Here is a 23,792-nt window from a genome sequence, read left to right on the forward strand (position 1 = left end):
CACTAACCACTGAGCTAAATCGGCCGAGGTGGGGCCAGTTTATTTTTCATCTTCAGAGATTTGCTTGTTTGACAGAGGTGTGGAGCCCTGACGCTCTGATTACTTCTTAAGTGAAGAACTTCCTCAGGATATCTAAATAATTCTCTTGGGTGGACGCCTGAAGTCAAGACCCAAGAAAACAGAAGCAAATTCTATTCAGTTCCTCAAAACCCCAACGCATAATTCAGGGTCTGGTTCCAGTATATATCTCCCCAATACATAAATCTACATTAATGCAGATTTGGGCTTACCCCCTATAATCTCTTAGCTAAGAAGCTATCTAAAATAATTTTCTGCTACGATGGAAATGTCCTATTTTATCATGTCCACCTGCTGTACGTAATTACTGAGCACGTGGCTAGCGCGTTTAAGGTACTGAGTATTTAAATTTTCATTTTTATGTAATTTAAACGTCCATAGCCACATAAGACTTATCGTTGGCCACCACGGGAATTGTGAAGGCTGGTCTGCCTCTCATTCGCATGCACATCCTTGGATCTCAGTTTCAATAGTTCATTATCGTTGCTGAAATCAAAACATTTGACTTTGCCAGGCATTATGATTATACTCGGCGGTGAGGGAGGACCGTGGAAGGAGAACAGTTTCTATTCTAGGCTTGCAATTTAAGGAAAGAAAAGGTCCGCTTTTAACCTAGAGATGAGCCAGATTAACACTCTCTGGGGAAACGGGCCCTTCGTGTTCCACAGTCAGCACTAGCGAGGGAGGCAGGCACTGTGCCAGTGCGACGAAGGGGAAGAAAGAGTCGCCTCCAGCGGAGGGGACACGCGGGGCTTACGGAAGGTCAGTTCCCCTCACAGCGGAGGTCCCGGCCCGGGGGCGCCGGAGCCGCTCCCTCTGCTTCCTCTCGGAAGTGGAGAGAGGAGGCCGCGCGGCCCAGGCGAACGTCTAATTTATCCACCCCGGAGGGAAACCGAGGGCCCCCTCCCCCACGGGACTGGAACTAGGATGAACGCGCGACCGCCCTCAACAATGTGAAAAGTTAAATCGGGTTTAAATGGATTGGGGAAGGATAAACCGTGGGAAGGGGCGGGGACGAATTGATAACGACTCCTACAGACAGAGTGGGCAACAGACACAGAGGAAAGGGCAGGAGGCCTCCAGCGGGGAAGGTGTGGGAGAACCAGGGTTCTCTGCAAGGTGACCCCAGGGTGACAGGAGGTTCGCGGCTCCACGTTCGCTGCAGCAGGGTCACAAGATGGCCGCTGCTTGGCTGGGCCTTTACGTGCAGGACCCCGGCGGGGCTGGGTTAGGGGCTACAGACCGGGGCAGTGGCCGGCCACGGAGAAGGAGTCAGCCGCAGGGAACTCACGCTAAGGAGAAGCGAAAACTCGCTGTCGGAAGCTGGAGAGGAAGGAAGCGCGCGGGCGCACGGTCAGGGGAAGGGGAAAGCGCGGGTCGCCACAGCCGGGGGCCTGAGGTCAGGCGGCGCGCCCGCGCGAGCGACAGCGGGGCCGCGCACTGGGCCTCGGCGCGGCGGCGGCGGCGGCGCGCGGGCCGCCGGGAAGTTGGGAGAGTGACGTGCGGGGACGCGCGCGCGCGCGCGCACGCGGGCCGGGCTGCCTGGCTCAACCGCGGTCGGCTGCGCTCGCGACTCCGCTTCTCCCGGTGGAGCGGCCGGTGGGTCGGCGTCCCTGTCAGCGGGGTTCGCGCCCAGCTGGCCGCGCCCGCTTCCTTTTGGTGCCTGGGCCGCCCTGAAGAGCCTGGGCAGGGGCGCGGCGGGCTGACTGGCCCCAGAGCCGGGACCGCCGGGGACGCTGGCGGAGGCGCACTGAGGCGGTCTCCAGGGTGTCCGGGAGCCGGGAGGAGGCCGAGGGGACCATGTCCGGGAGTAACTTCCACCTCTCCACCACCGAACGCGTCGTCAAAGGTGCCGAGCGGGCTGGCCTTCCTCGGCGGAGGGAGGGAGCCGAGGAGGGGAAGCGGGAGGGCGGCGGGGGCACCCAGGCTGCGCCTATCGGAGAGGAGGACCTGGAGCGGGGTGTGGGAGCGGGAGGACGAGACCCGCACGGGGGCTGCCCGCCGGGGCCTCGCGTGGTTTCTCTGGTACCTAGAGGCGTAGCTAGCAGGACTTCCAGGTGGGGTGGGGATTTCTTCTCCATCAGCCCCAAAGGGCCTGGATCCCATCTTTTAGAAAAGAAACCCTTCCTCCTCCTCGTCTCCCATCTGGGGAAGCCGTCTAGGGCGACGCGGGGAGGGGATTCAGTCGATTCTCCCGAGTCAGATCCTTCCGCCGCTCCCCGTGCCGCAGCATCACATCAGCTCGCCCCTTCCCCCACTTTCAGCACGAATACGGCGTACCTTTTGGCCCACTTTCTCCAGATCACCGCGAGTCACTGCCGCTGTTGAAAGAAACAGTGTGGTGCAGTAAATACAAATACAGCCGTTTTATGGTGTTTGAAAGGGTTTATAGGTCTCTTTGCACGATGTTGGTGTTTTATTTTGCTTTTGATCATGGAGACTTGGGAGAAGGATGCTCTCTGACCCAGAGGTCCAACATGAACTAAAGCGCTCCTTCCTGATGTCTGTAGGGTTGTCCGCTGTGGTGGTTTCTGCCCTTAAACTAAGAATAGTGGCGTACACATACCGACTGATTTATGTGCTGCTTTTGTTCAGCCATAAGACTTAAGTACAACCCTTCTGAGTTTTAGCAATCCGTTCGAAAACCCTGTTTTGTGAGAAGGGAATATACCTAGACCAGCTGTGTTAGTGGCCTTTGGATGAAGGGGTTAGCTGTAAGTGGGGAACGCTATTACAATACTTTTATTTTTTCATTTGGGTAATTAGAAGGAGAAATCAAACCAAGATTAGAGACAGTACTTTTTCTTTTTTTAAGTGGAAAAGCCTATGAAATGGTCAATGAAAGGGGAGAATTTTAGTGTTGAAGTAGATGTTTTCCCTCTAAAAACATTTAAGCATCATAAATATTGTCTACACTATGTCATTTTAGTGTGTAACTTAGTTTTCCCTCCTAAAAGGTCAGCATCGTAAGTGTTGATTGTCTACATTGTATAACATTTAGTAAACACAATGGGATTTTTGAGGTTACTCAGCATTTGTCTGGTATCATTAGGGATTTAAATGAATTGTTCATATAACTGGCAGCCCTTTAGCTGCTAAAGTATTTTGGCCATTTCAATGTCAGTTTTTATAATATATAACCCATAAAGAGTATATAACTGTCTCTTAAAATCAGAATATACTAAACATAACCTTTTTTGATAAATCAAGGTCATCATTATGTACGTTAATTTCTGTCCTGTGCTGTTAATATGGCCGGTGCATTCTACTGTAGAAGGGTGTTGGCAGTTTCCCCCTGTACTAGAATGACTCGTCGCTGCTATACCAGTTCAGTGCTTTTGTCTGTTTTTAGTTTATCTCCTCCAGTACTGTTCTCTGTCAAAATATGCCCTTCTCATCTACCACTTCTAAACTGAAGTAGACGGGAAACCAGATAAATCAGAATTGTGTATCAAGTCAGAATAAATGGGATGCGAACGAAGCTTAGTGGCAGTCCTCAGACTTTCATGAATCTCATTCTGATCGCCACTGTAACATGTAATTTCCACCATAACATGCCATAGTCTTAAAGGAAATTTTAAAATGAACTGTTCAGACCCTTAAATATAGGCGTAAAGTAAAATAAAATGCTGTTAAAATGCAGGTGCCGGCTTGTTGCTAGGCATGCTCACAGTTAAGTGAACACCCTCATAGTCTGTATGATTCATATTTGTTTTTTGGTGAAATTATAAATTATTACATGTTGCATACTTTATAAGATTACTCTTAAGTAAATGAAACATATGATTTTAGGCCCTTAGAATGTGTAGATTTAACTTGTGTATAAAAACTTTAGCATAAGAACTTGACCACAGCATTTTGACTTCTTGGTGACTTATGTTGCTTTTTTTCTGGGTTTTCCGGAGTTTGAAATACTTGAATTTTGTTCTAAGACAGTAAGGAGTCAGTTCATATATAGGTCCATTGTATTATACAGGGTGCTAAATCCTGATCTAACCATTATCTTGTCTGGCCAGAGTTGTCTGCATTTATTCACAACTGGAAATCTTTTTTTGAGGTGAGACCACACCCCAGTTGTTTTTGGTTCTGTCATTTCCTGTTAACTTTTAAGTCTACTTAATTGTTTTGTTTGAGCAAATCTTAGAGAAGAGTGGGTGGGTGGGAGTGACTTGTATTGTGTCTTTAAAAACAGCAACTTAACTAAAATGAAGGACTAGACTAGTGGTCAGAAAACCTAGGTTTTACTGCTGCTCCTGGAGCTTACTTGTGACCTTGCCTGTTTTTTGCTTTTGTTTTTTTCTAACCTTACATTTTTATTTAAACACTCTTTTGCTTCAATAATCTGTTCTGCAAAATATGGTTAATAATACTTTGTCAGACATCTGAGCCATATGAAAAGCTTAAGACAAGGTAGTATTATGAAACATGATACGTAGTTTGATAATAGATCGCTTACTATATAAGTGGTTAGAGAAATTACTAACATTTGGAAAATACTAGAAGTAGAACATATATAAATTAGAAAACTGTTCCCAGTCTCTGGGAAGTACCTCTTCTACAATATAAAGGATATCTGGGTGGAATCCCCGGGGTAACAACATGAATTGGCCAATACAGTTCTGTCTGGTACTTCCTTGGCAGCTGGTTTCTTCTCTAGCACTTGAAGATGTGTATTTTATGTTTAAAAATGTAACAATTCTTATGATTTCACTCATTAAATGTTTATGGAGAGCCATCTGCAATGTATGCCAAGAGATAGGTGCTCATTTGTTTCTTCTTTTTTTTTAAAAGTGACATTTCTGTGAGCTTCTAGAACACTGCATATGCACTGAGGCATCACTACTGGTATCTGGAGCAGAAAACTAGAATCTCAAATAATTGAACTCTGAAAACCTTTCAGCTTGATTTTTCCCCCCCTGGTTTCCAAGTTTCTTTTCCTGTGTGAAGGAATTTATTTGACAGATTTTGATTTTTTTAAAAAGTAACAGTTTATTCCTCTAGGCTTAATCTTAGAAGCAACAGGGAAATTTCACTAGGAATTATGTGACAGAGATGGCAAATCTATTGTCTCAGTTTGCTAGTTGGTGGTCAAATGGGATTTAACAGAAAAGTCAGACTTAAGTAAGATGCTGATACAGTTCTCTCATTCTCTTGGAATTCAAATACGTTGTATATTCGTAGAATGTAGTAATTTGTAGTGCACACAGGAAGCTACTAGTTTTTTAATATCCTGGCACCGTGAATAGCATGGCTAAGGCTTTCTTAAGAGATTGTAAGCCCTAGGCAGTGTGGCTCACTTGGTTGGGCATCCTCCCGTGCACTGAGAGGTCTTTGGTTGGATCCCCGGTCAGGGCACATGCTCAGGTTGCAGGCTCCATCCTGAGTGGGGGGCCTGCAGGAGGCAGCCGATTGATGTTTCTCTCTCATCAATGTTTCTCACTCTCCCTCTCTCCCTTCTTCTCTCTCTAAAATCAATTTTAAAAATATATTAAAAAAAGAATTTTAAGAAGTGTAGTATGGACAAAAATTGCTATTACTACAAGTATACCTTGAACCCGTTTCAGTCTCTGGTACCTATACCTCACTTATTTCCACAGCTCTTATCCCCTTTCCTTCTCTTTGATGTTATGAGGATTTACCAAGTTAAATTTTTTTTTTCTTTTAAATATAAGCTTAACCTTGCTAATTATAAAACTGGAAAGGTAGAAAGGGAAGAAAACAAAGATATATTCTCTCCCTCCAAAAACAATTGCTATTAATACTTTTGTTGTATTTCCATGTGCTCTGGTGTATTTTGTATTCAAAGGGAAATGGATCACATATACTAAAGCTTTTATTATGCAAATGTTTTCATATTATTTTAACAGAAATATTGTAATTTTACCTAAATTTTTCCATGATGGTTTCAGTCATCATGAAAATGGTTTGAAAGTGCTTATGTTAATATTTTGGTCCTTTATGTTTTCATTCATTTGCTACCATACCAACCCAGAAGAAATATTTTCAGGTATAAATGTTCAGTGTGAACAAGTTCGATTCTGGTCAAGGGCATGTACTTCAGTTGCAGACTCGATCTGTGGCCCTGACTGTGTGCGGGAGGCAACCAATCTATCGATGTTTCTCTCTCTCCCTTCCACTCTCTCTGAAAAGCAATGGAAAAAATATCCTTGGGTGAGGGAAAAAATAAAAAAGAATTAATTGGAAACCTTTTCCTAGGCTGTATTTGGTAATAGAAATAGAACATCCATTAAAGTGATATTTTGGGGAAAAGCTAATTTTTAATTTTTAGGCATATGTCTATAAGAGACAAACTTAGCTAATTCTGGTATTTGGAGTCACTTTAGGGCTTTGCTGCTACTTAATTGCCTTGATTGGGAAAACAAAAAGCTATAGAGGACATTTTGGGGACAACTGGGAAAATTCAAATATGGAGTATATATTAGACGTACCAGTGTTAAAAGTCTTGGGTGTGATAAGAAGGTATTGGAGAATGTTCTTATTCTTAGGCAATACCTGATGAAGTATTTAGGCTTAAGTGTCATGACATCTGCAGTCTGCTCTCAAATGGTTCAGAAAAAAGATTATTTGTTGAGAGAGAAACCAAAAGTAGCAAAGTGTTCATTATAGTGAATATAGGTAAAGAGCAAATTGGTGTTTATTTTACTCTTCTTTCACTTTTCTTTAGGATTTCAGTTTTTCCAACTGTAAAGCTGGGGAGAGAGAAAAAAAAAATTACAATTGAGAAGTGCCTTGCCCTGGCCAGTGTGGCTCAGCTGGTGGCAGGCTGATCCCCAGTCAGGGCACATGCCCAGATTGCTGGTTCAATCTCTAGTTGGGGTGCTTGTGGGAGGCAACTGGTTGACATTTCTCTCTCTCTCCCTTCCTCTCTCTGAAATCAATTTTTTAAAAATGCCTCAAAAGAGTTGGGCTTGGGAAAGGCAATCATCATATTTGAGGATTCAGTAGTGTCTTGGTGAGGGAAAGATAAAAAAAGACAATGAGTTTTAAAGTATATTATAGCCTATGTGAAGTGGAAGCACCTTGTTTAGCAGAAAAAGAGGTGGTTTCAGCTACATGTTGTGGCTAAACAGGCAGAAATAAGGATGGAGACGCAGAGTATACCTGCCTAAGGAGTAGACAGAATGGGTAAACCAGAAGTGTCAGGTATTGAAAGAGGTAAAATGAAGGAAAGGAGGAAAAAGGGACAGCTGAAAACTGCTAGAGCAGTTGACTGTGATTCCATGAAGGAATTTGGATTATTTGGATTGGCTATGTGTTACACACACACACAAACACACACGCTCTCTAAAGCTTAATTGGCTATTAAACGTAATCCAAAATTACAGCAAATTCAAACATCATACAAATAGATATTGTGAAAAGTAAGACAGACTTGTTTTTATTTTATTGGAGAGATTGAGGTAAAAAAGGAGGTAGAGGGATAAAGTAAACATTAAAAAGCACTAATAGGTAGAGGAGATAGAAAGGATTTTCTAAGTGTACTTCCCATCCCTGTTAATCACACCGCTTACCCATTTAGTCACTGGCTCAGATGACAAGCCTGGGAGTCAGGCCAGACTCTTTCCTATCCCTTTCACTTCAAATCCAGTTCCCAGACTCAGTTCTGTGGACTTTTGGTCTCTACATAACCTTCTACTTCATCTACTTGTATCACTTCTTGCTTATCCTATTGCAGTAGCCTCTTGCTAGGGCTGTTTAGTCTCCACTCTGCCATTGTGATCTGCAGGTGTAATGTAAAGGATCATTCTTGTGCTTGAAATCCTTCATGAGCACTTTCTGCCTATAGGATATACTCTAATTTTGTTGATGTGTAATTCCTTTCGTGCTAAATCTCTAACCTTGTGCAGTAGGCCCCTCTTATCCTCAGGGGGATACGTTCCAAGACCCCTGTAGATGCTTGAAATGGTGGATAGTACCAAACCCTGTATGTACTATGTTATTTCCTATACATACCTATAATAAAGTCTAACTTATAAGTTAGGCACCGTTAAGAGATTAACAATAATAAAAAAGAACAATTATAATAACTTACTATAATAAAAGTTATGTTATTTCTCTTTCTCTTACCTCTGATTTTTATATTTTTCAGTCCAAACCTATTCTTGAATCTGTGTAACCATCCCTTACTTGCAGTAAATGACTGGTATCACTTTGTTTCAGGGGATCCCTTGCTGAAGTCTCTGTATAGACACCATGCTTTCTGGTGCAACATGATGCTGTCACTTGAAGCACGTTTTCTGTTCAAGACTTCCACCACAAATTAAATGCCTTTTCCATCTTAACTAAGTACTTATCACACACTATGGCCATAATTTTGCAGTTTGAGGTGCAACTGCAAAACTAGCACAAGCTTCTTTTTCCTTCACAATTTCATGGATAGAAGATTTGTTCTTACTGTAGATCTTAGCAACCTCAGCATATGATTTTTTTTTCCTTGTTAGGTGGAGAATTTCACCTTTTCACGTACAGGAAGCACTTATGGCTTATCTTTGGCATATCCCAACTGACAGTATTACCACTCGTGCACTTTGGAGTCATTATTAAGTAAAATAAGTAAAATAAGGGCCATTATTAAGTAAAATAAGGGTTATCAGTGGCTCTGATAACCAAGATGACTACCAAGTGACTAATGGACGGGGAATGTCTATTGTGTGAAGATGCAGCACATCCCCAGTGGGACTGAGCAGGACAGTGCAAGATTTCATCAAGCTACTCAGAGTGGTGCACAATTGAAAACTTATGAATTGTTCTCTTCTGGAACTTTTCATTTAATATTTTTGGACTATGGTTGACCACAGATAATGAAACCAAGGACAGTGGAACCATGGATGAAGGGGGACCACTGTATTATTTTCTCTTCCTCATTTTCATACCCCCATTCCCAAACCTAGTTTACTAACACTTGTATTTCTCTAGAGTGCCATGTTGTTTTATGTATGTGAATGGGTTGTGTGCATTACTTCTGAGTAGAATCTTGCCCCCCAGCTTGACTAGCCTCTATTTCTTTATCTTTCAAGATTTAGCCACTTTTAAGATTTAGTCTGAGATGCTTTTTCTCTTTTACTAGAGAGTAATGATTTTAGAACATGGGCTTTGAGTTAGACATATATCTGGATTCAAATTCTGTCTCTTTTAGTAGCTGCATGACTTTGGACAACTCACTTAACATTTTTAAAGCTTCAGTTTCCCTACCTGAGGAAGAGGGATAATAAAGCCTAACTTACAGGGTAGTTGTTAGGATTCAATAAACTCCACAAAGTACAGTGGTAGGTACATAGTAAGTGCTCACTACATGTTAGCCACTATCATCATCATCATCAGGGTTAGATATTGCCTGGTATATGCTTCCATGAGCAATCTCATTGGTTTACACATGTCTTTAAATATTTTTGTTCCTTAATGCACATTCAGCTGCTCTCTTCAAGGATAAGAATTGAGTGTTCTTAATGCTCAATTCAGTGCCTAGCATATAGGTGCTTAGCAAATGTTTGAGTGAAAGCATAAGAAGCTTATTTTGTTGAAGACCATGTAGGAAAGAGCTGTGACTTTAGTTACTTTTCTTGCTTCAGGTTTAAATGGGAGATAACAGTAACTTCCTTAGAATTTAAAGATTGCATTTCATATTACATGTAAAGTGCTTAGCATAGTGCCTATACTGGTGCTTAATAAATATTAGCTATTCTTTATTAAATGAGTTAATCTTCGATCTTGGTGAGATTGGACAGCAGATCTGTTTGACTTTAAGTGGCATGTGTGAAGGTTTAAGAGTGTATATTTTCCAACTTTCATCTCCTTAGCTTTTGAAAGGGTTTAAACCTAAAATGCTTAATAAGAAAAATGGTGAAATTTTCCTTTTCTGTAGTATAGATAGAATTTTGGAAATCATGTATTCATAAACAAGTATTTATTGAGTTCCTACTATAGCCAACATGTTTCTGGTTATACTTAGAAGCTTAAATACTGTCTTGAAAAGTACTCAGGATAGCATATACCAGTGTAACAGAAATTTAGAACTATGGAGTTCCTATGACTAATACCACTAGGAAGAGCAGATGACTAAACTGTAGACTATATCTGGTATGAAATGTTTGCTCCCTCTCTCTATAAATTGATAATCCTTTCAAATTTAAGCTTTGGCTGTTGATTAGTGGCCTAAAGAGATAATACTTACTTTTTGTGGGTTTTTGTGTGTGTGTGTATGCCTAGGGACATTTTATTCTTGTTATCTAAGGCTTTGTGGAAGTTTCAAAATAAGAGGTTGGTTTTAATGAATGGCCAGGGTAATAAAGGTGGGTTTGTCTATGAAAGCAAGTTGGCTAGATTTTCACTATTTTATTGAAAACATGATATCACTATAAAGTTATTGATTCTGTCAGACTAACATAGTGGTTATTAATTAATTGGTTCTAGGAGGGTCAGTTTCTAATACTTTGAAATATAAGTTCTGTGACTATCAAAGAACGGAAGGAATGATCTCAAAGAGCTAGGGCAGATTATTGAAATAAAATTACTTGTTCTAATAGTTTATGAAAGGATATAAAAGGTACACATGACTTTCAGTAATAATCCATACTATAACCTCTTCAGTGGTTGTTAACTGGTTTATGATTGGAAAAGCAGGTGAGTAGATTAGGAAATAAGTCTGCAAAAGTAGGGCAGGCTTGCGGGCTTAAAATAGGAATGAAAGCAGAGTTATTTGCAGTGAACAGAGATGGCTATTTAGGTAAATCCTAGTGTCCCATGAAGGTAAGACCACACAATAATCTAATAGTTTATAGCCCTGTAATTTTTAAGGTTTACTTTTCATACTTAACTGCAGGATTAAAGTGGTCATTGCCAATGTGGCCTTTCTCTTTTATGTGATCTGCATCAGATGCTAGGTATATTTATCTGAAATATGTATCATTTATGTGGTAGATGTCTATTATAGTAGTATACTGAATTGAATTTGACTTGAAAAGGCTGCAGAATTTCTTCCTTGTACTTGAGAAACTTAGTTTTAAAAATTTGTTAAATTTTTATTTTGATAATTACAGATTTACAGGATGTTGCAAAGAAATGTACAGGGAAGTCCTATATACCCTCCTCTAGATCTCTGTCCTCCACAGTGTCAGCATCCTACATCATTACCATACTGTACCAAAACCAAGAAATTGACATTGGCACAATTCATACAGCTTATTCAAGTTTTACCAGTTACACACGGACTTGTGTGTGTCTGTGTGTGTGTAGCTCTTCAATTTCACATGTAGTCTTGTGTAACTATGATCACAATCAAGATAATCAACTGTACCATCACCACAAAACTCTTGGGTTACTACCCCTTTGTTGCCACACCCATCTCCTTCCCCCACCAGTTTTATAATTTGGTGGTTTTGAATCATGTGCAAACCTGGTTTGATTAGGGTTTTTGTTTCTGAGTTCGAGAATTTAAAAAAAATTTAAAATAACTTTAAACCTTCAGTTTATTTACAGCACTGTTGTAAGCCATATTTATCAAGCATAGCTCCATTTATGAGGTTATTTAATGACAGGCTAAAGGGTCTTTAAATTTGATTTTAATGAACACATTGTATAATAAAATTGGTTGACATTAGATGTAAAGCTAATTATCACTTCTCACTCCTCGCTGATTTAGATTTAGTTACCAAACAGTAAGAAATTTTGAATTTTGACGCAAAGATCTGTTGATAATGTATTGATGATCTTATTAATGTTCTGTAATCTTTCTAGCCTTGTAGAAACAGGTGGTGAATTTTCCTCTCTGCTGACATTTAGTAATACCCTAATTTCTGGGTGCATTGCAGCTGGATTGGATATTGGTAGTATTACTATTGATTGAATCATTTATAATAGAGTTATATACATTTCTAAATTCTAATTTTTTAAAAATAATACAATAACATGGCATAAAAGATTTATAAAGGTGTGTAGCAAAAAGTCATCTTCCTATCCTTAACTCTGGGCCACCAGTTCCCTGCCTTGGGGATGTTAAAGCCCACCACCAAAGACCACCAGGAACATACCCATAGTAAAACAAAATTTACGCTTATTTAGGTTGCTGCAGCAAGGAATAACACACCAGAATAACTGTGGGGCATCTCAGAAGGGGCAAGTTAGGAAAGGGAGGGGATATGTCGGGTTTCAGGAACTGAGGTTAGTCATAGAGTGATTTGGGGGTGGAAGTTAGTAATCTGGGTAGGGATTGGATAGAATATGTAACTCAGATGAGTTACTGGAACAGTCAATGATTTTATCTTCAGTATACATGAGTCCCTGAGGAGTTACTGTCAGTTGAGTGTGTCTGTGGTATTGGAACATAATGAGCTGATATTTAAAAAGGTTTGAGCTTAGGTAGTCTATAATGCACATTGTGGTTTGATTGGTTCAGTTTATCTGTTTTATATAGTGTTTTTTAGAGCATTTGTGAGCAGTCTGGTTTCTGTTTCAATTCTCAGTCTCCTCTTCTGATCATTTGTTAACTAAGCTGGAGGAGTTACCATTTAGGGGAAGTGATCAATCAAGATCTGAACCATTATTAGATAGGTTGTGAATGTTTATCAAGTTTTTGTTGGTAGTAATTTGGACTTCCATAAGCACCAGCTCATTTTGTTCTTTTTCTTAGATAATCATTTATTGAATCATCTGATATGATAATGGCTGACTATAGCCTTTAAGGCCCTGGTGATCACACACACATGGCATCTGCAACAGACAAAACCTCAAACAAGATTGTTATTAAAGTTTGAAATAATATCCATATGTCCCATATCATCTCTAATATGGATTATTCACCTTTGCCAGTGTCTGGAAAATTAGTCCTATATTTGGTGATTGTCAAGGATGAAGGTCTTGGTAGTACTAAGAATAAAGGACAGGATGTTTATTTATAGTCTAGAGTCTTGAACCAGCAGAGAAAAGAAAATAGACAAGAGAATAAACGGCAAAATTGTGCAACGTGTGTGGTGGTCAGTGGCTTCTTGCATCTGGGAGGATGTGTTCTGATAATCTTGGATGTAAACAGTCTATTCACATTGCCTTCTGCTTTTAGACCAAAATCGTTCTGGAAATCCTGGCTCAGCCAAAATCTCTGTCCATAGCAATGATGTCAGCAATATACATAATTAATTCTTTGTGGTATCAGTAGTTATGAGTGTATGATGCATACCTGTATGGAAGTTCTTTTGATAAATCTCCACAAGGCTTAATTTCTGAACTTTAGATGATCGCTGGGAATTTTAGGAAGAAACAGAAACTACTTGTGCATGTTGTTCTATAGGTTTTAGTTAACTTGTTTTATTAAACCATCATTATCAGAATGGAAGAGAGTGGAATCCTCTATTAAAGTAAAGTACATAATCAGCTTTGTAAGGAAGTTAGTCAGTGATTATCTAGGAAGTAAGGACATGTTATGAACAGAGAGGACCACTGACAAATCTCCAAGCCTTTGATTTATCCTATGAATTTCACTAATTAAGTTTATTTAAAGAGAGAGAGAAAATATTTTTGTAGATAGCTATAGTGTCATCTTTATATATGAATGTATGTTTCCTTTAACCTGAAAGATATACAAACATTGAAGCACATTTATTTTTAACACATTTTACTTATACATGATTAACTTAGGAAAGCAGAACTTCCAGTTTTATGTATCAAGTTTTTTTTTCTTTTAACCCAATTTTAATAAAGCAAAGAGTTCTCACAATAATTTTGAGTTAATTAAAAGTTGGAGAATGCCAAACAAAACTAATCGTTTCTATAATCCTTTAAAAATATTTTTAATAAGGTAAAGAACCAAATTTTTGTGTTACAACTGATCATTTAGTATAAACCCGAAGATATTGTAGATGTGAGAAACATCTTAACAGTTTTATCATTCTGAATTCAGAGAAGGACACTATCAAGAGAATTGTCAAATGATATGTCATGACTATCCAAAGGTAAGAAATAGCTGCAGACAGTATCAGTATCTTGAAAAACAGTACTATGTGGCAGTGATTGTTAGAAATGTTAACTTTTTCCCAAAAGTAAAGAACTTTAAAAAAAGATTTTTGAGTATGTGAGAAAGCACAGAGTTAACAGAATATTTTGATGATTTAGGAAATGCCTTATCAAGGCACAGAAATAACTTTGCTCTTTCAATGGAAAATAAAATTCTGGTTTTCATCTATTTATTATTCATGGAAGAATTTGCATTAAAAAGATCTGTAAAAGGATCTATTATGATAAACCTCCCACATTTGACCAATTTTGTCAAAAGTTTTACATATTTTATTTCTCTCTTGAAATTTATTGTTTTCAAACCCAGACAAAAAAAGTGTAGTTATTCGCAGACCTTCTACCCTTGTGGTATACTGTACTACTGAATTTGTCTTTCGCTATATTCTTTCACATCTTGGCATGAGCAGAAATTTCTCCCTTCTCCCAGCTTTATTGAGATATATAACATTGTGTAAGTTTAAGGTGTACGATGTGTGCATATATTTTGCAAAATAATTACCACCATAGCATCAGCTAACAGCATATTAATACAGACGTTTCTTATTTTAAAACAAAATTATCCTCTTTATTCCTAGATAAGCAAAGACACACCTAATGCTATGCATTCACATTCCTATCTTTGAAAGAATGTAAATCCTTCAAGGTCAGTATCACTGAAAGACATTGTTACAGTTAAAAGCTGAATAAGAGGAAAAGGAGGATTTTAGAAATTCCTGCCACCCAAGTAATCTTCTAACTTCCAAGAGTTACAGATTATAAGGGCTTTTCATTGTTTCTTAAGGATTAATTAATCTCTAAATTCTTTTTAGGGTGATACCGAATAGCCTTTTCCAGGTTTTGCATCTCCTGGTCACATCAAAATATGGACTAGTTCATAGAGATTCCGGAGGCCTATACAAGCCTGAGTTTGATAAATAGTTCTTTTTATCCTGTGGTTTGGGAATTCTTTCAGGGAGGCAGTTTTAGAATTTGAATTGCATTTGGAATCCTCCTCATGTTAATAATGCAGACCATTGGATATTCAGAATTCTGTTTCCTTTTTTTTGTTTTAGGGTGCATCTCAAATAAACAATTTTTTAAACATATATCTTTATTGATTTCAGAGAGAGGAAGAGGGAGAGAGAGAGAGAGAGAGAAACATCAATGGTGAGAGAGTCATTGATCGGCTGCTTACTGCATGCCCCCTGCTGGGGATCCAGCCCTCAACCTGGGCATGTGCCCTGACTGGGAATCAAACTGCTATCTCCTGGATCCTAGGTCCATGCTCAACCGCTGAGCCATGCCCAGCCGGGCTCAAATAAACAATTTTGTTCATGTTAAAAGTTCCCCAAGAGGTCATCTGTAATTCAGGTTTTTTTGGTAAAATTTTATACCATTTGTTGAGTTATATTTATAATTGAAAATGTGAAGGAAGTGAAGGAGTCACAGAGGAGACAGATTCAGACTGAGAAAACTCCATGTGACCTGCAGCCATTGGGGGGCCCATCAGAACCTCTCTCCAGGCAGACAGAACTAAGCAAAAACACTTCTCAGGATTATAAGCACTAAGGAAACTCTTTAGAAATTTTAGAAAAAGTGACCTAATGCAAAGTTTGTCTGAAGATTCTGATCTCACTAGCGAGACCTTCTGAACTTGTCAGCCTTTTGGGCTGGCTGGAAGAGACATTATTGTTAGGCCCATGTGTGTCCTCTGCCTGTGGACGTTCTCTTATAGATGAATCACACTCAAGATACTGAACAAGCAGGCAGATGATTAGGTGAAAGCCAAATTTCACTCAGAAACAGTACAATCTAATAAGACTTAAAGTCAGAGGACTCAGATATCACCTTGACCCTGAAGTAATAAAATTATTGAAGCTCAGATACCTCACTGTCAGGCAGAGGTGCCTTGGGCAGGTGGAAATAAAGCGGTCTCATATGTACATATTTACAAAGTCATAGGTCTCCCCAGAAACAACGAGGTCAGCTGAATCTTAACGGAAGTGCCAGTTGTTAAATGGTTTGGACACCCCAAAACCACCTACCAAAGACCATCAAGGGTTTATTTGTAGTTAAAAAAAAAAAAAAGTTAAGTCTATTTAACTTGCTACAACAAGCAGAGAAAACCAGAGGAACTAGGGATTGTACAAAAAAGGGGGAGGCAGTTCAGAAAGGCTCCTTTATTGGATACTGTTAGATTAGGGACTGTTAGATTTTAGGGTGAAAGTTTATAATCTGGGCAAGGATTAGTTAGAATTTGTAAACTAGATGAGTTGCTAGAACTTGAAATTTTAGTGTTAGGTCAGATCTAGTATCTCTGCAGGTACTGTTAAATTAGTTTGCCTGAGGTCTTATCATGGAACATATGGATTTGAAGGACCTGGTGGTAGAAAGAATTTGAGTTTAGATAGTCTGTGATGCATGTCATGGTTTGGTTTGGTTCAGTTTATCTCTTTTATGAGTCATATAGTACAGTAAGGTTGTGGTTTTTGTTTCAATTCTCAGAGGCAGCTGGTATTAGTTTCTTGTATATACAAAAGTGTACTTGTAATTGTTGAAAGGCCTTAGGAAAAAAACTTGTGACTAAGAATTCTGTATTAGTTTTCTGTTGCTTTGTAACAAATTACCACAAACAGTATCTTAAAACAACACAATGTTTTAGCTCACAGTTCTGTGGGTCAGAGTCCAGTACTAGCATGGACTTCTCTGTTTAGGGCCTCAAAGGCGGAAATCAAAGTGCTCACCAAACACTTTTTCATCTGGGGGAAGAATCTGCTCCTAAGCTCATTCAGGTTGTTGGCAGTTCCTTGTGGTGGTAGAATTGAAGTTCCTATTTTTTTGCTGGCTGTCACCCAGGGACCACTCCCAGTTCCTAGAGGCTGCCTGCATCCCTTGCTTTGTGTTCCCTTCTGTCTTCAAGCCAGCAAAGGAGAACTTGCACTTCCAACCCCTCATGTTTCAAATCTCTGAACTACATATCTGATCTCTAGATCTAGATTTAAAGGTCTCCTGTCAGGTCCACCTGGATAATCTCTCTATTTGAAGATCAACTGATTGGGGACCTTAATTATGTTTGCAGACTTCCTTCACAGCAGTACCTAATTATTATTTGATGGAATAACTGGTAGAAGCTTTTTATATATCATGGTCCAGGAAGCATCTACTTCCTGTCTACTATAACTTATTTTTAATGTTTTGAAGCATAAGCCACAGAACTTCCTCTGTGTTGTCTTAGTAACTCTTGGTTGTTATAGGTGTAACTTAAACTTGAGGTTGAATTTTTGAATATTGCTGTTTAAAGTCAGTTTGGGGTACAGCTCTGCTGATCTGAGAAAAGTCTTATTTAGTTATGTATAAAACTGATTAACATAGGGAAAGTTACTGCCAATGGAATTGCTCTTTTTTTTTGCCCTTGGCATGTTACTTTTAATAAAGTTTATAAAACTTGAAAAAATTAGAATGTAAGGCAAAGCAGATAAAAAAAACAAAGCCAACTGTAGTCCAAATACTCTTGCTTATGCTTTTATCATTTTCTTCCAGTTTTTATTGTTCATTTAAAAGAATATTATTGATTATCTAGTATATAAAATACACTGACTTCTTAAATATATTTTTTGTATTTCAAAAGTAATATAGGGTCATTGAGAAAGTTGAAAAATAGAAAATTAGGAAGAATAAAGTAATTTGGAATTTTGTTACCTGGAACTAATAATTAGGTATATTTCCTTACTGTCTTTTCTAATGCATTACTTAGTTACAGTTTAGAACATATTGTATGAATTTTTTATTTTTTAATCTTCACCTGAGGATATTTTTCTCTGTTGCTTTTCAGAGAGAGTGGAAGGGAGAGAGAGAGAAAAACATTGATGTGAGAGAGACACATTGATTGATTGCCTCCCACAGCCACACTCGACCGGGCCAGGGATTGAGCCTGCAACTGAGGTATGTGCCCTTGACCTGAATCGAACCCGGCGTCTTCAGTCTGCAGGCCGACGCTCTAACCACTAAGCCAAAATGGCCAGGGCTGTATGGATTTATTTTTAAGTAGAATTAACACTGATACACTTGTGAAAGATTTAAAATAAGAGTTAGTCCTGGCTGGTGTGGCTCGGTTGGTTGGGCGTTGTCCTGTGCACTGAAAGGTTGCTGGTTCGATTCTGGGTCAGGGCATATGCCTGGGTTTAGGGTTCAATCTCCGGTGTGTGTGTGTGCAGGAAGCAGTTGACAGATGTTTTGCTCTCACATCAATGTTTCTTTCTCCCCCTCTCTCTAAAAATCAATAAAAAAATCTTTTTAAAAATAAGAGTTATTTGACATACTACTTATCACCTAGTAGTTTTTTTTGTATTCTAACCTTTAAAAATGACTTCACTGATGCTATATGAATTTGTTTTAGATTATAAATGTGCCTTTTATTTTTAAATTTTTACGTATGTATGTATGTGTGTATATGTATGACATATATATGTAGGTTTATAATCAATACTTAATGAAATAGTAAAAAAAAAGAAGAAGAAGAACGAAAGAAAAATTGATTCACTCCCTACAGGTCCCTGACAGCTGAATTTTTATTATACCTTGTATATTATTATAATTAATGGACCGAGGACATCTGTGTTTCCATTGGCTCCCCTTGCCTCTGGCTCCTTGAGACAAGACACCCATGGCTCTGGGATCCCTATGGGGAACAGCAGCTCAGGAGAAGAAAATGCTTTGACGAGAGGTCTTAAAAGAACTTGAAAAGTAAAACAGAGCACCATATGCCTCCTTTCACCTCTTCTGGCTTCTTATACTAACTATAATGCCAAAATATCTCAGCTGAAGATGCAGACTAATACTGGACCTCAGTGCAATAGTATTTCCCTGCTGAAACATTGATAGACTGGGCTGTCTCTACGAATTTTTAAAGAGTACAGAAAATCATTATTTGAGTTACTTGGTAAGGAAAATTGTTTTGTTACTTACTATCCTTCTGCTTTTGAGGAGAGAGGGTAGGTAAAGACAAAATTTTGTTTCATATTTTTCCTTGCAAAGTGTCCAGAATGTGATTTGGATGTGCTCATCAACCATATCAAGAGAGATTTTTTTAACAGTGGGATGAAAAGCATCATTCTATAAACATGTCCTAGGATTGGGAAGAAGATGTGCACGTGAGTGAAAGTTTGGTCTCTGGGCTACATAATCTTTTTGAGATCACCCTGGACTTCTGAGTGTAGGGTTCAAAGTGAACAAAGGTAGATTTGAAAATCTTTGGTACCATGACTTCAGTAGTTTTTTCTTACTATTACTTCAACTCTGGCTGTGGTCAGCTAGACTTTAATGTTTTTGCATTAAAAAGTTCTTATAAAATTATTGAAGTATAATATACAAAAGTGCACAAATTCTAGATGTACAGTTGATGAATTTTCACAAAGGGAACTTACTTGTATAACCACATCCAAGTCAAGAAATAGAACATTAACTAAAGAGCTGAGTTTCAAGAAGGCTGTGTTGGTGATACATTTACTAGTCCCTTTGATTCTGTAACCTTCACACATAGCACGGATTATTTGGCTGTGCACAAAATTTACAAGTCACAACCTTTTCTCCTTAGAGATCTGTACATGTTATTCCAGGAATTTAATATTTCAGGGGGAAAAGCCTGTAGACCATTGTGATTTACATTTTTTCTTTATCCTTGTCATTCAAGGTTTTGTCAGGAATGTGCCATTTGATTAGCTTTCCCTGAAATGCAGTAATCCAATTTAATTAGTTTAAACAAACTTTCTAGCTCAGAAAAGTTTTCTAATTTATTTTGAGTATTTTTCTTGTTACAGTGGTTCTAGTTTATTTCGAGAATATCATTGATTCTTACTTTGACCCTCTATTCTCTGCGTGTCATCATCTCGCATCATTTTCATAGTTGTCCTTTTCCTTTGCACTCTAAAAGCTTCTCTAGATTGTCTTCCATATTACACACTTTTTTTTTAGCAGTTTGATTTCTGCTCTTTTCTCTCTCCCAGCAATCCTCCTTTTCTCAGCCACCCCTCCCTTCGTCTCATCATTGCCTCTGTTCCCATTACATAGAGGAGGCCATGCTGTCTTGTTTTTTGTTTTTGTTAGCTTCATAAACATGTCTTCTGAACCTTTCCTTTTCAGTGCTTTGCTCTTTCATTGAATCTTTGGGATGGTATTCTTTTTCCTTTGTCATGCAGAATTTTTTTGTCTTTTTTTTTAAACTGATGATCCCAAGAGCTTATTTAGTGTTTGGCACATATTTAGTGTTTGGCACATAGTGCTCTATAAATATTTGTAGTCTTTACTTAAGCTTGAATGAAGTGAGTTATTCCTGGGCTGAGATCACTCAGAGCCTGGCTCAGCTGGGATTATTGATGAGAGCCCCTGCTGGCCTGGAGAACAAGCATTCCAGGAGACCAAGGCAGAAGCTGAAAGTCACTTCTGCTGAAATATATTGGTTAAAGCAAGTCACTAAGGCTAGCTTGGATTCTAGTGGAAAGGAATTAGACACCACTCTTGGTAGGGGAGGGACAGTGTCACATTGCAGAAGAGTACATGGAGTGGGAAATGTTGGCTGCAGCCATTTTTGGAAAATAAAATCTGCTACAGACATTGTAACAGCAAAATAGGGATTTCTAAAAACTGGAAATTGGTTAAATAAATTACCATATAAGTAAATTATGATATCTGCCTATGAGGAAATATTTTATTATTTTAATAGGTATTTATGCATTAAGATATATATCTTGATCAAAACTCTATTACTAGCACATAGAACAGTGCCTAACATAGTAGCAGTTTTCAATAAAATTACTTGAGTGAATTCCTTGAAGATACTTCGTGAGTTGTCAATCATTTATAGTTTTTATGGTGAGAGCTTTAATTTTGTTCTCTTATTTTTGTATGTATTTTTGTTAGAAGTTAAGACCTATTATAATCAGGAGTTACTAGTCATTTTCCAGTGGAAACTACATTTTATTTTAAATCAAGTATTTCTAAAATGTGTGCTTTAGATCAATAGTTTATTTTTGCATTTTTATCCCTTTTTATTTAGTAGGAAAAATGATGAGTTTTTGTTTTGACAAGTGTCAAAACAAAATATTTAGTATATACAATGTCTGTTGTGGCATTCTAAATTATTTTGAACCATTTGAAAATAATCTACTTTAATATTTTTCCTATAGTAAGTTAATAGATATTTTATAATAGCTTGGAAAATATGGAATGGCCCATTTAAAATGGGGTCTGATTTAAAGGTATTTGTTAGAGGCATTGATGACTTGCCTTTTTTTTTCTTCTAAATAGAGAAAATATTGACAGGTTCTATTTTCAAGAAATGGCCACAGGAATATTTCTCGTCTAACATACTCTCACAGAATTTTTCCACTCCATATCAATAGGTGGAATCTATTTACTCTTCCCTTGAACTTGGGCAGGCTTGTGATTGTTCCAACCAATCGAGTGTGGTAGAAATGATGCAGTGTGGCTTCTAAGGCTATGATATAAAAAGGATACAGGTTCCTTCTGGCTTTCTGTTAAGATGAATGCCCTTGGAACTTAGTCACCATGGTGGGAGGTAGCTCAGTCACATGAAGAGGTCACACATAGATATTCTCATCCAAAACCTGAGCTAAGCCCCAGCTGATGGCCAGCATTAACACTTAGAGAAGTGAGTGAGAGGGCTTTCAGATGATCCCAGGCCCTGGCTGTCGTGTGTCCAGGGGAGGCCCCAGACATCATGGAGTAGAGACAAGCCAGCCTCACTGTTTCTATTATCTGAATTTATGGTCCAAAGAACCTATGAGAGATAATAACAATCATTATTGTTTAAAGCCACTAAGTTTTGAGGTAATTTGTTACACAGCAATGGATAATTAATAAATAAAAGTTCTAGAAACCTATCAGAGAAATAATCAGAGATTTGGATAAAGACATGAGAATGTTCACTATAGTATAATTTATAATAGTAAATGAAAAATTAAAAAATAGTCTAACCTGCCCAGTCAGGGTGGTTCAGTTGGTTGGAGTGTCGTCTCATATTCCAAAAGGGTTTTGGCTTTGATTCCCAGTCAGGGCACATACCTAGGTTGCAGGTTCTATCCCCAGTTGTGGCATATGCAAGAGGCAACCAGTTGATGTTTCCCTCACATTTATATTTCTCTTTTTTTTCTTCTCTCTCCCCCTCCCTCTATTTCTCCCTCTCTCCCTCTCCCCCTTCCTCTCTCTCTAAAATCAATAAAAATTTGAAAAAGATAGTATAATCATTCAAGTGTAAGAAAATGATTAAATTACAGTGTATCCATCATTTCTCTGTTTTCAAAAAGAAAGTTGAAACAATTGCTATACAGTCCTCTTATGATTGTCAAAACTCATCGAATTGTATGTTTATGTAAATAAAGATAATTAAGAAAAAAAGTATGTATCTAGTAAAGGACATATACCCAGAATATGTAAGAACTTTAATCAGTCATTGGAAAAATATATGAGCTAAATTTTTATTTAAGAAAAATGTTTTATTGGAGAGAGAGACAAACATACATTGGTGCATCAAAGTGAGTGAGAAACACCAATTGGTTGCCTCCTGTACACACCCCGATTGGGGATCAAATCTGCAACCTGGGTATGTGCCCTGAACAGAAATTGAACCTGCCACCTTTCGGTGCACAGGACAATGCTCAACCAACTGAACCACTCCAGCCAGGCCCAATTTTCCTAACTTTTAAAATTGTTTTCAAATTTCTTAAAATTTTTCTCTTTAAACCAGTTAAATGAGGAGATGATAGCTAATTTAAAAATGTCAAAAATATTTTTTGTTAAAATTTCTAATTCACCATGATGTTATATAACTTTATATCCAGCATAAACTAAAGTTAGTTGTTAGCATTTCCACATTAGAAAACACATCTAGACCTCCCATATCTGTTCTCAGGATTATGCTCTGTTATTATAGCAAGTTATTCTCAGGGAGAGCTTCATCCTATTAGTAGTGTTTTTGTTATCAGTAATATTTTAAGCAACTACCTTTTAAGAATGAAGTATACAGCTTTGATTCCTCTGATCAGGAACTGAAGTCAAAGTTCTGGAACAAATATTTAGTTTCCTTAGGTCCATTCTTTGGAAGAAGTAAATGCCCTTTTAGTGTTGTGATTTCTTTTCCTTTGTGTTCTTTAACCACAGTTTTATTTGTAACATCTTTTCCATAGATGAAAGATACTCATATCATCTAGTCCCTTGTCTTTTAGTTTATTTACTGAATCAACTTCAAATCTTTAATATTTATATGAAAAACATTATACTTTGTATACATATATCTCTTAAATGACTGACTTTAATTTTTTTATTATTGATTTGAGAGAGTCCGAAAGAGAGAGAGACACAGACATCAGTTTGTTGTTCCACTTATTTACGCATTCATCGGTTGATTCTTATATGTGCTCTGACCAGGCTTTGAACCCGCAACCTTGGTATATCAGGACAATGCTCTCACCAACTGAGCTAGCCAGCCAGGGCTTCTTAAATGACTGACTTTAACTGTGGCCTTTTAAAAAAAATTAGAACCACCTGGCCGGGTGTGGCTCAGCGATTGAGCACCGACCTAGGATCCAGGCGATCGGGGTTCGATTTCTGGTCAGGGCACATGCCCGGGTTGCGGGCTCGATACCCAGTTAGAGACGTGCAGGACGCAGCTGATCGATGACTCTCATCATTGATGTTTC

General features: G+C 38.4%; 1 protein-coding gene across 3 annotated transcripts in view; it reads left to right on the forward strand.

Moving 5' to 3' along the window:
- Nucleotides 1–1,504: 1,504 nt before the first annotated feature.
- PPP3CC (protein phosphatase 3 catalytic subunit gamma) overlaps nucleotides 1,505–23,792 on the forward strand; it is a 61,190-nt gene continuing 38,902 nt past the window's right edge. For 2 of the 3 annotated variants that reach the window (XM_081136335.1, XM_081136337.1), the window contains exon 1: nucleotides 1,568–1,927. In XM_081136335.1, the coding sequence (XP_080992461.1) occupies nucleotides 1,879–1,927 (49 nt within the window). In that variant the 5' untranslated portion in view covers nucleotides 1,568–1,878. Of the gene's footprint in view, nucleotides 1,928–23,792 lie in introns of all 3 variants that reach the window. The other variant, XM_081136336.1, reaches the window with a different exon arrangement.

Source organism: Miniopterus schreibersii (genome assembly GCF_964146895.1).
Source record: "Miniopterus schreibersii genome assembly, chromosome: 4".
Classification (NCBI taxonomy): Eukaryota; Metazoa; Chordata; class Mammalia; order Chiroptera; family Miniopteridae; genus Miniopterus; species Miniopterus schreibersii.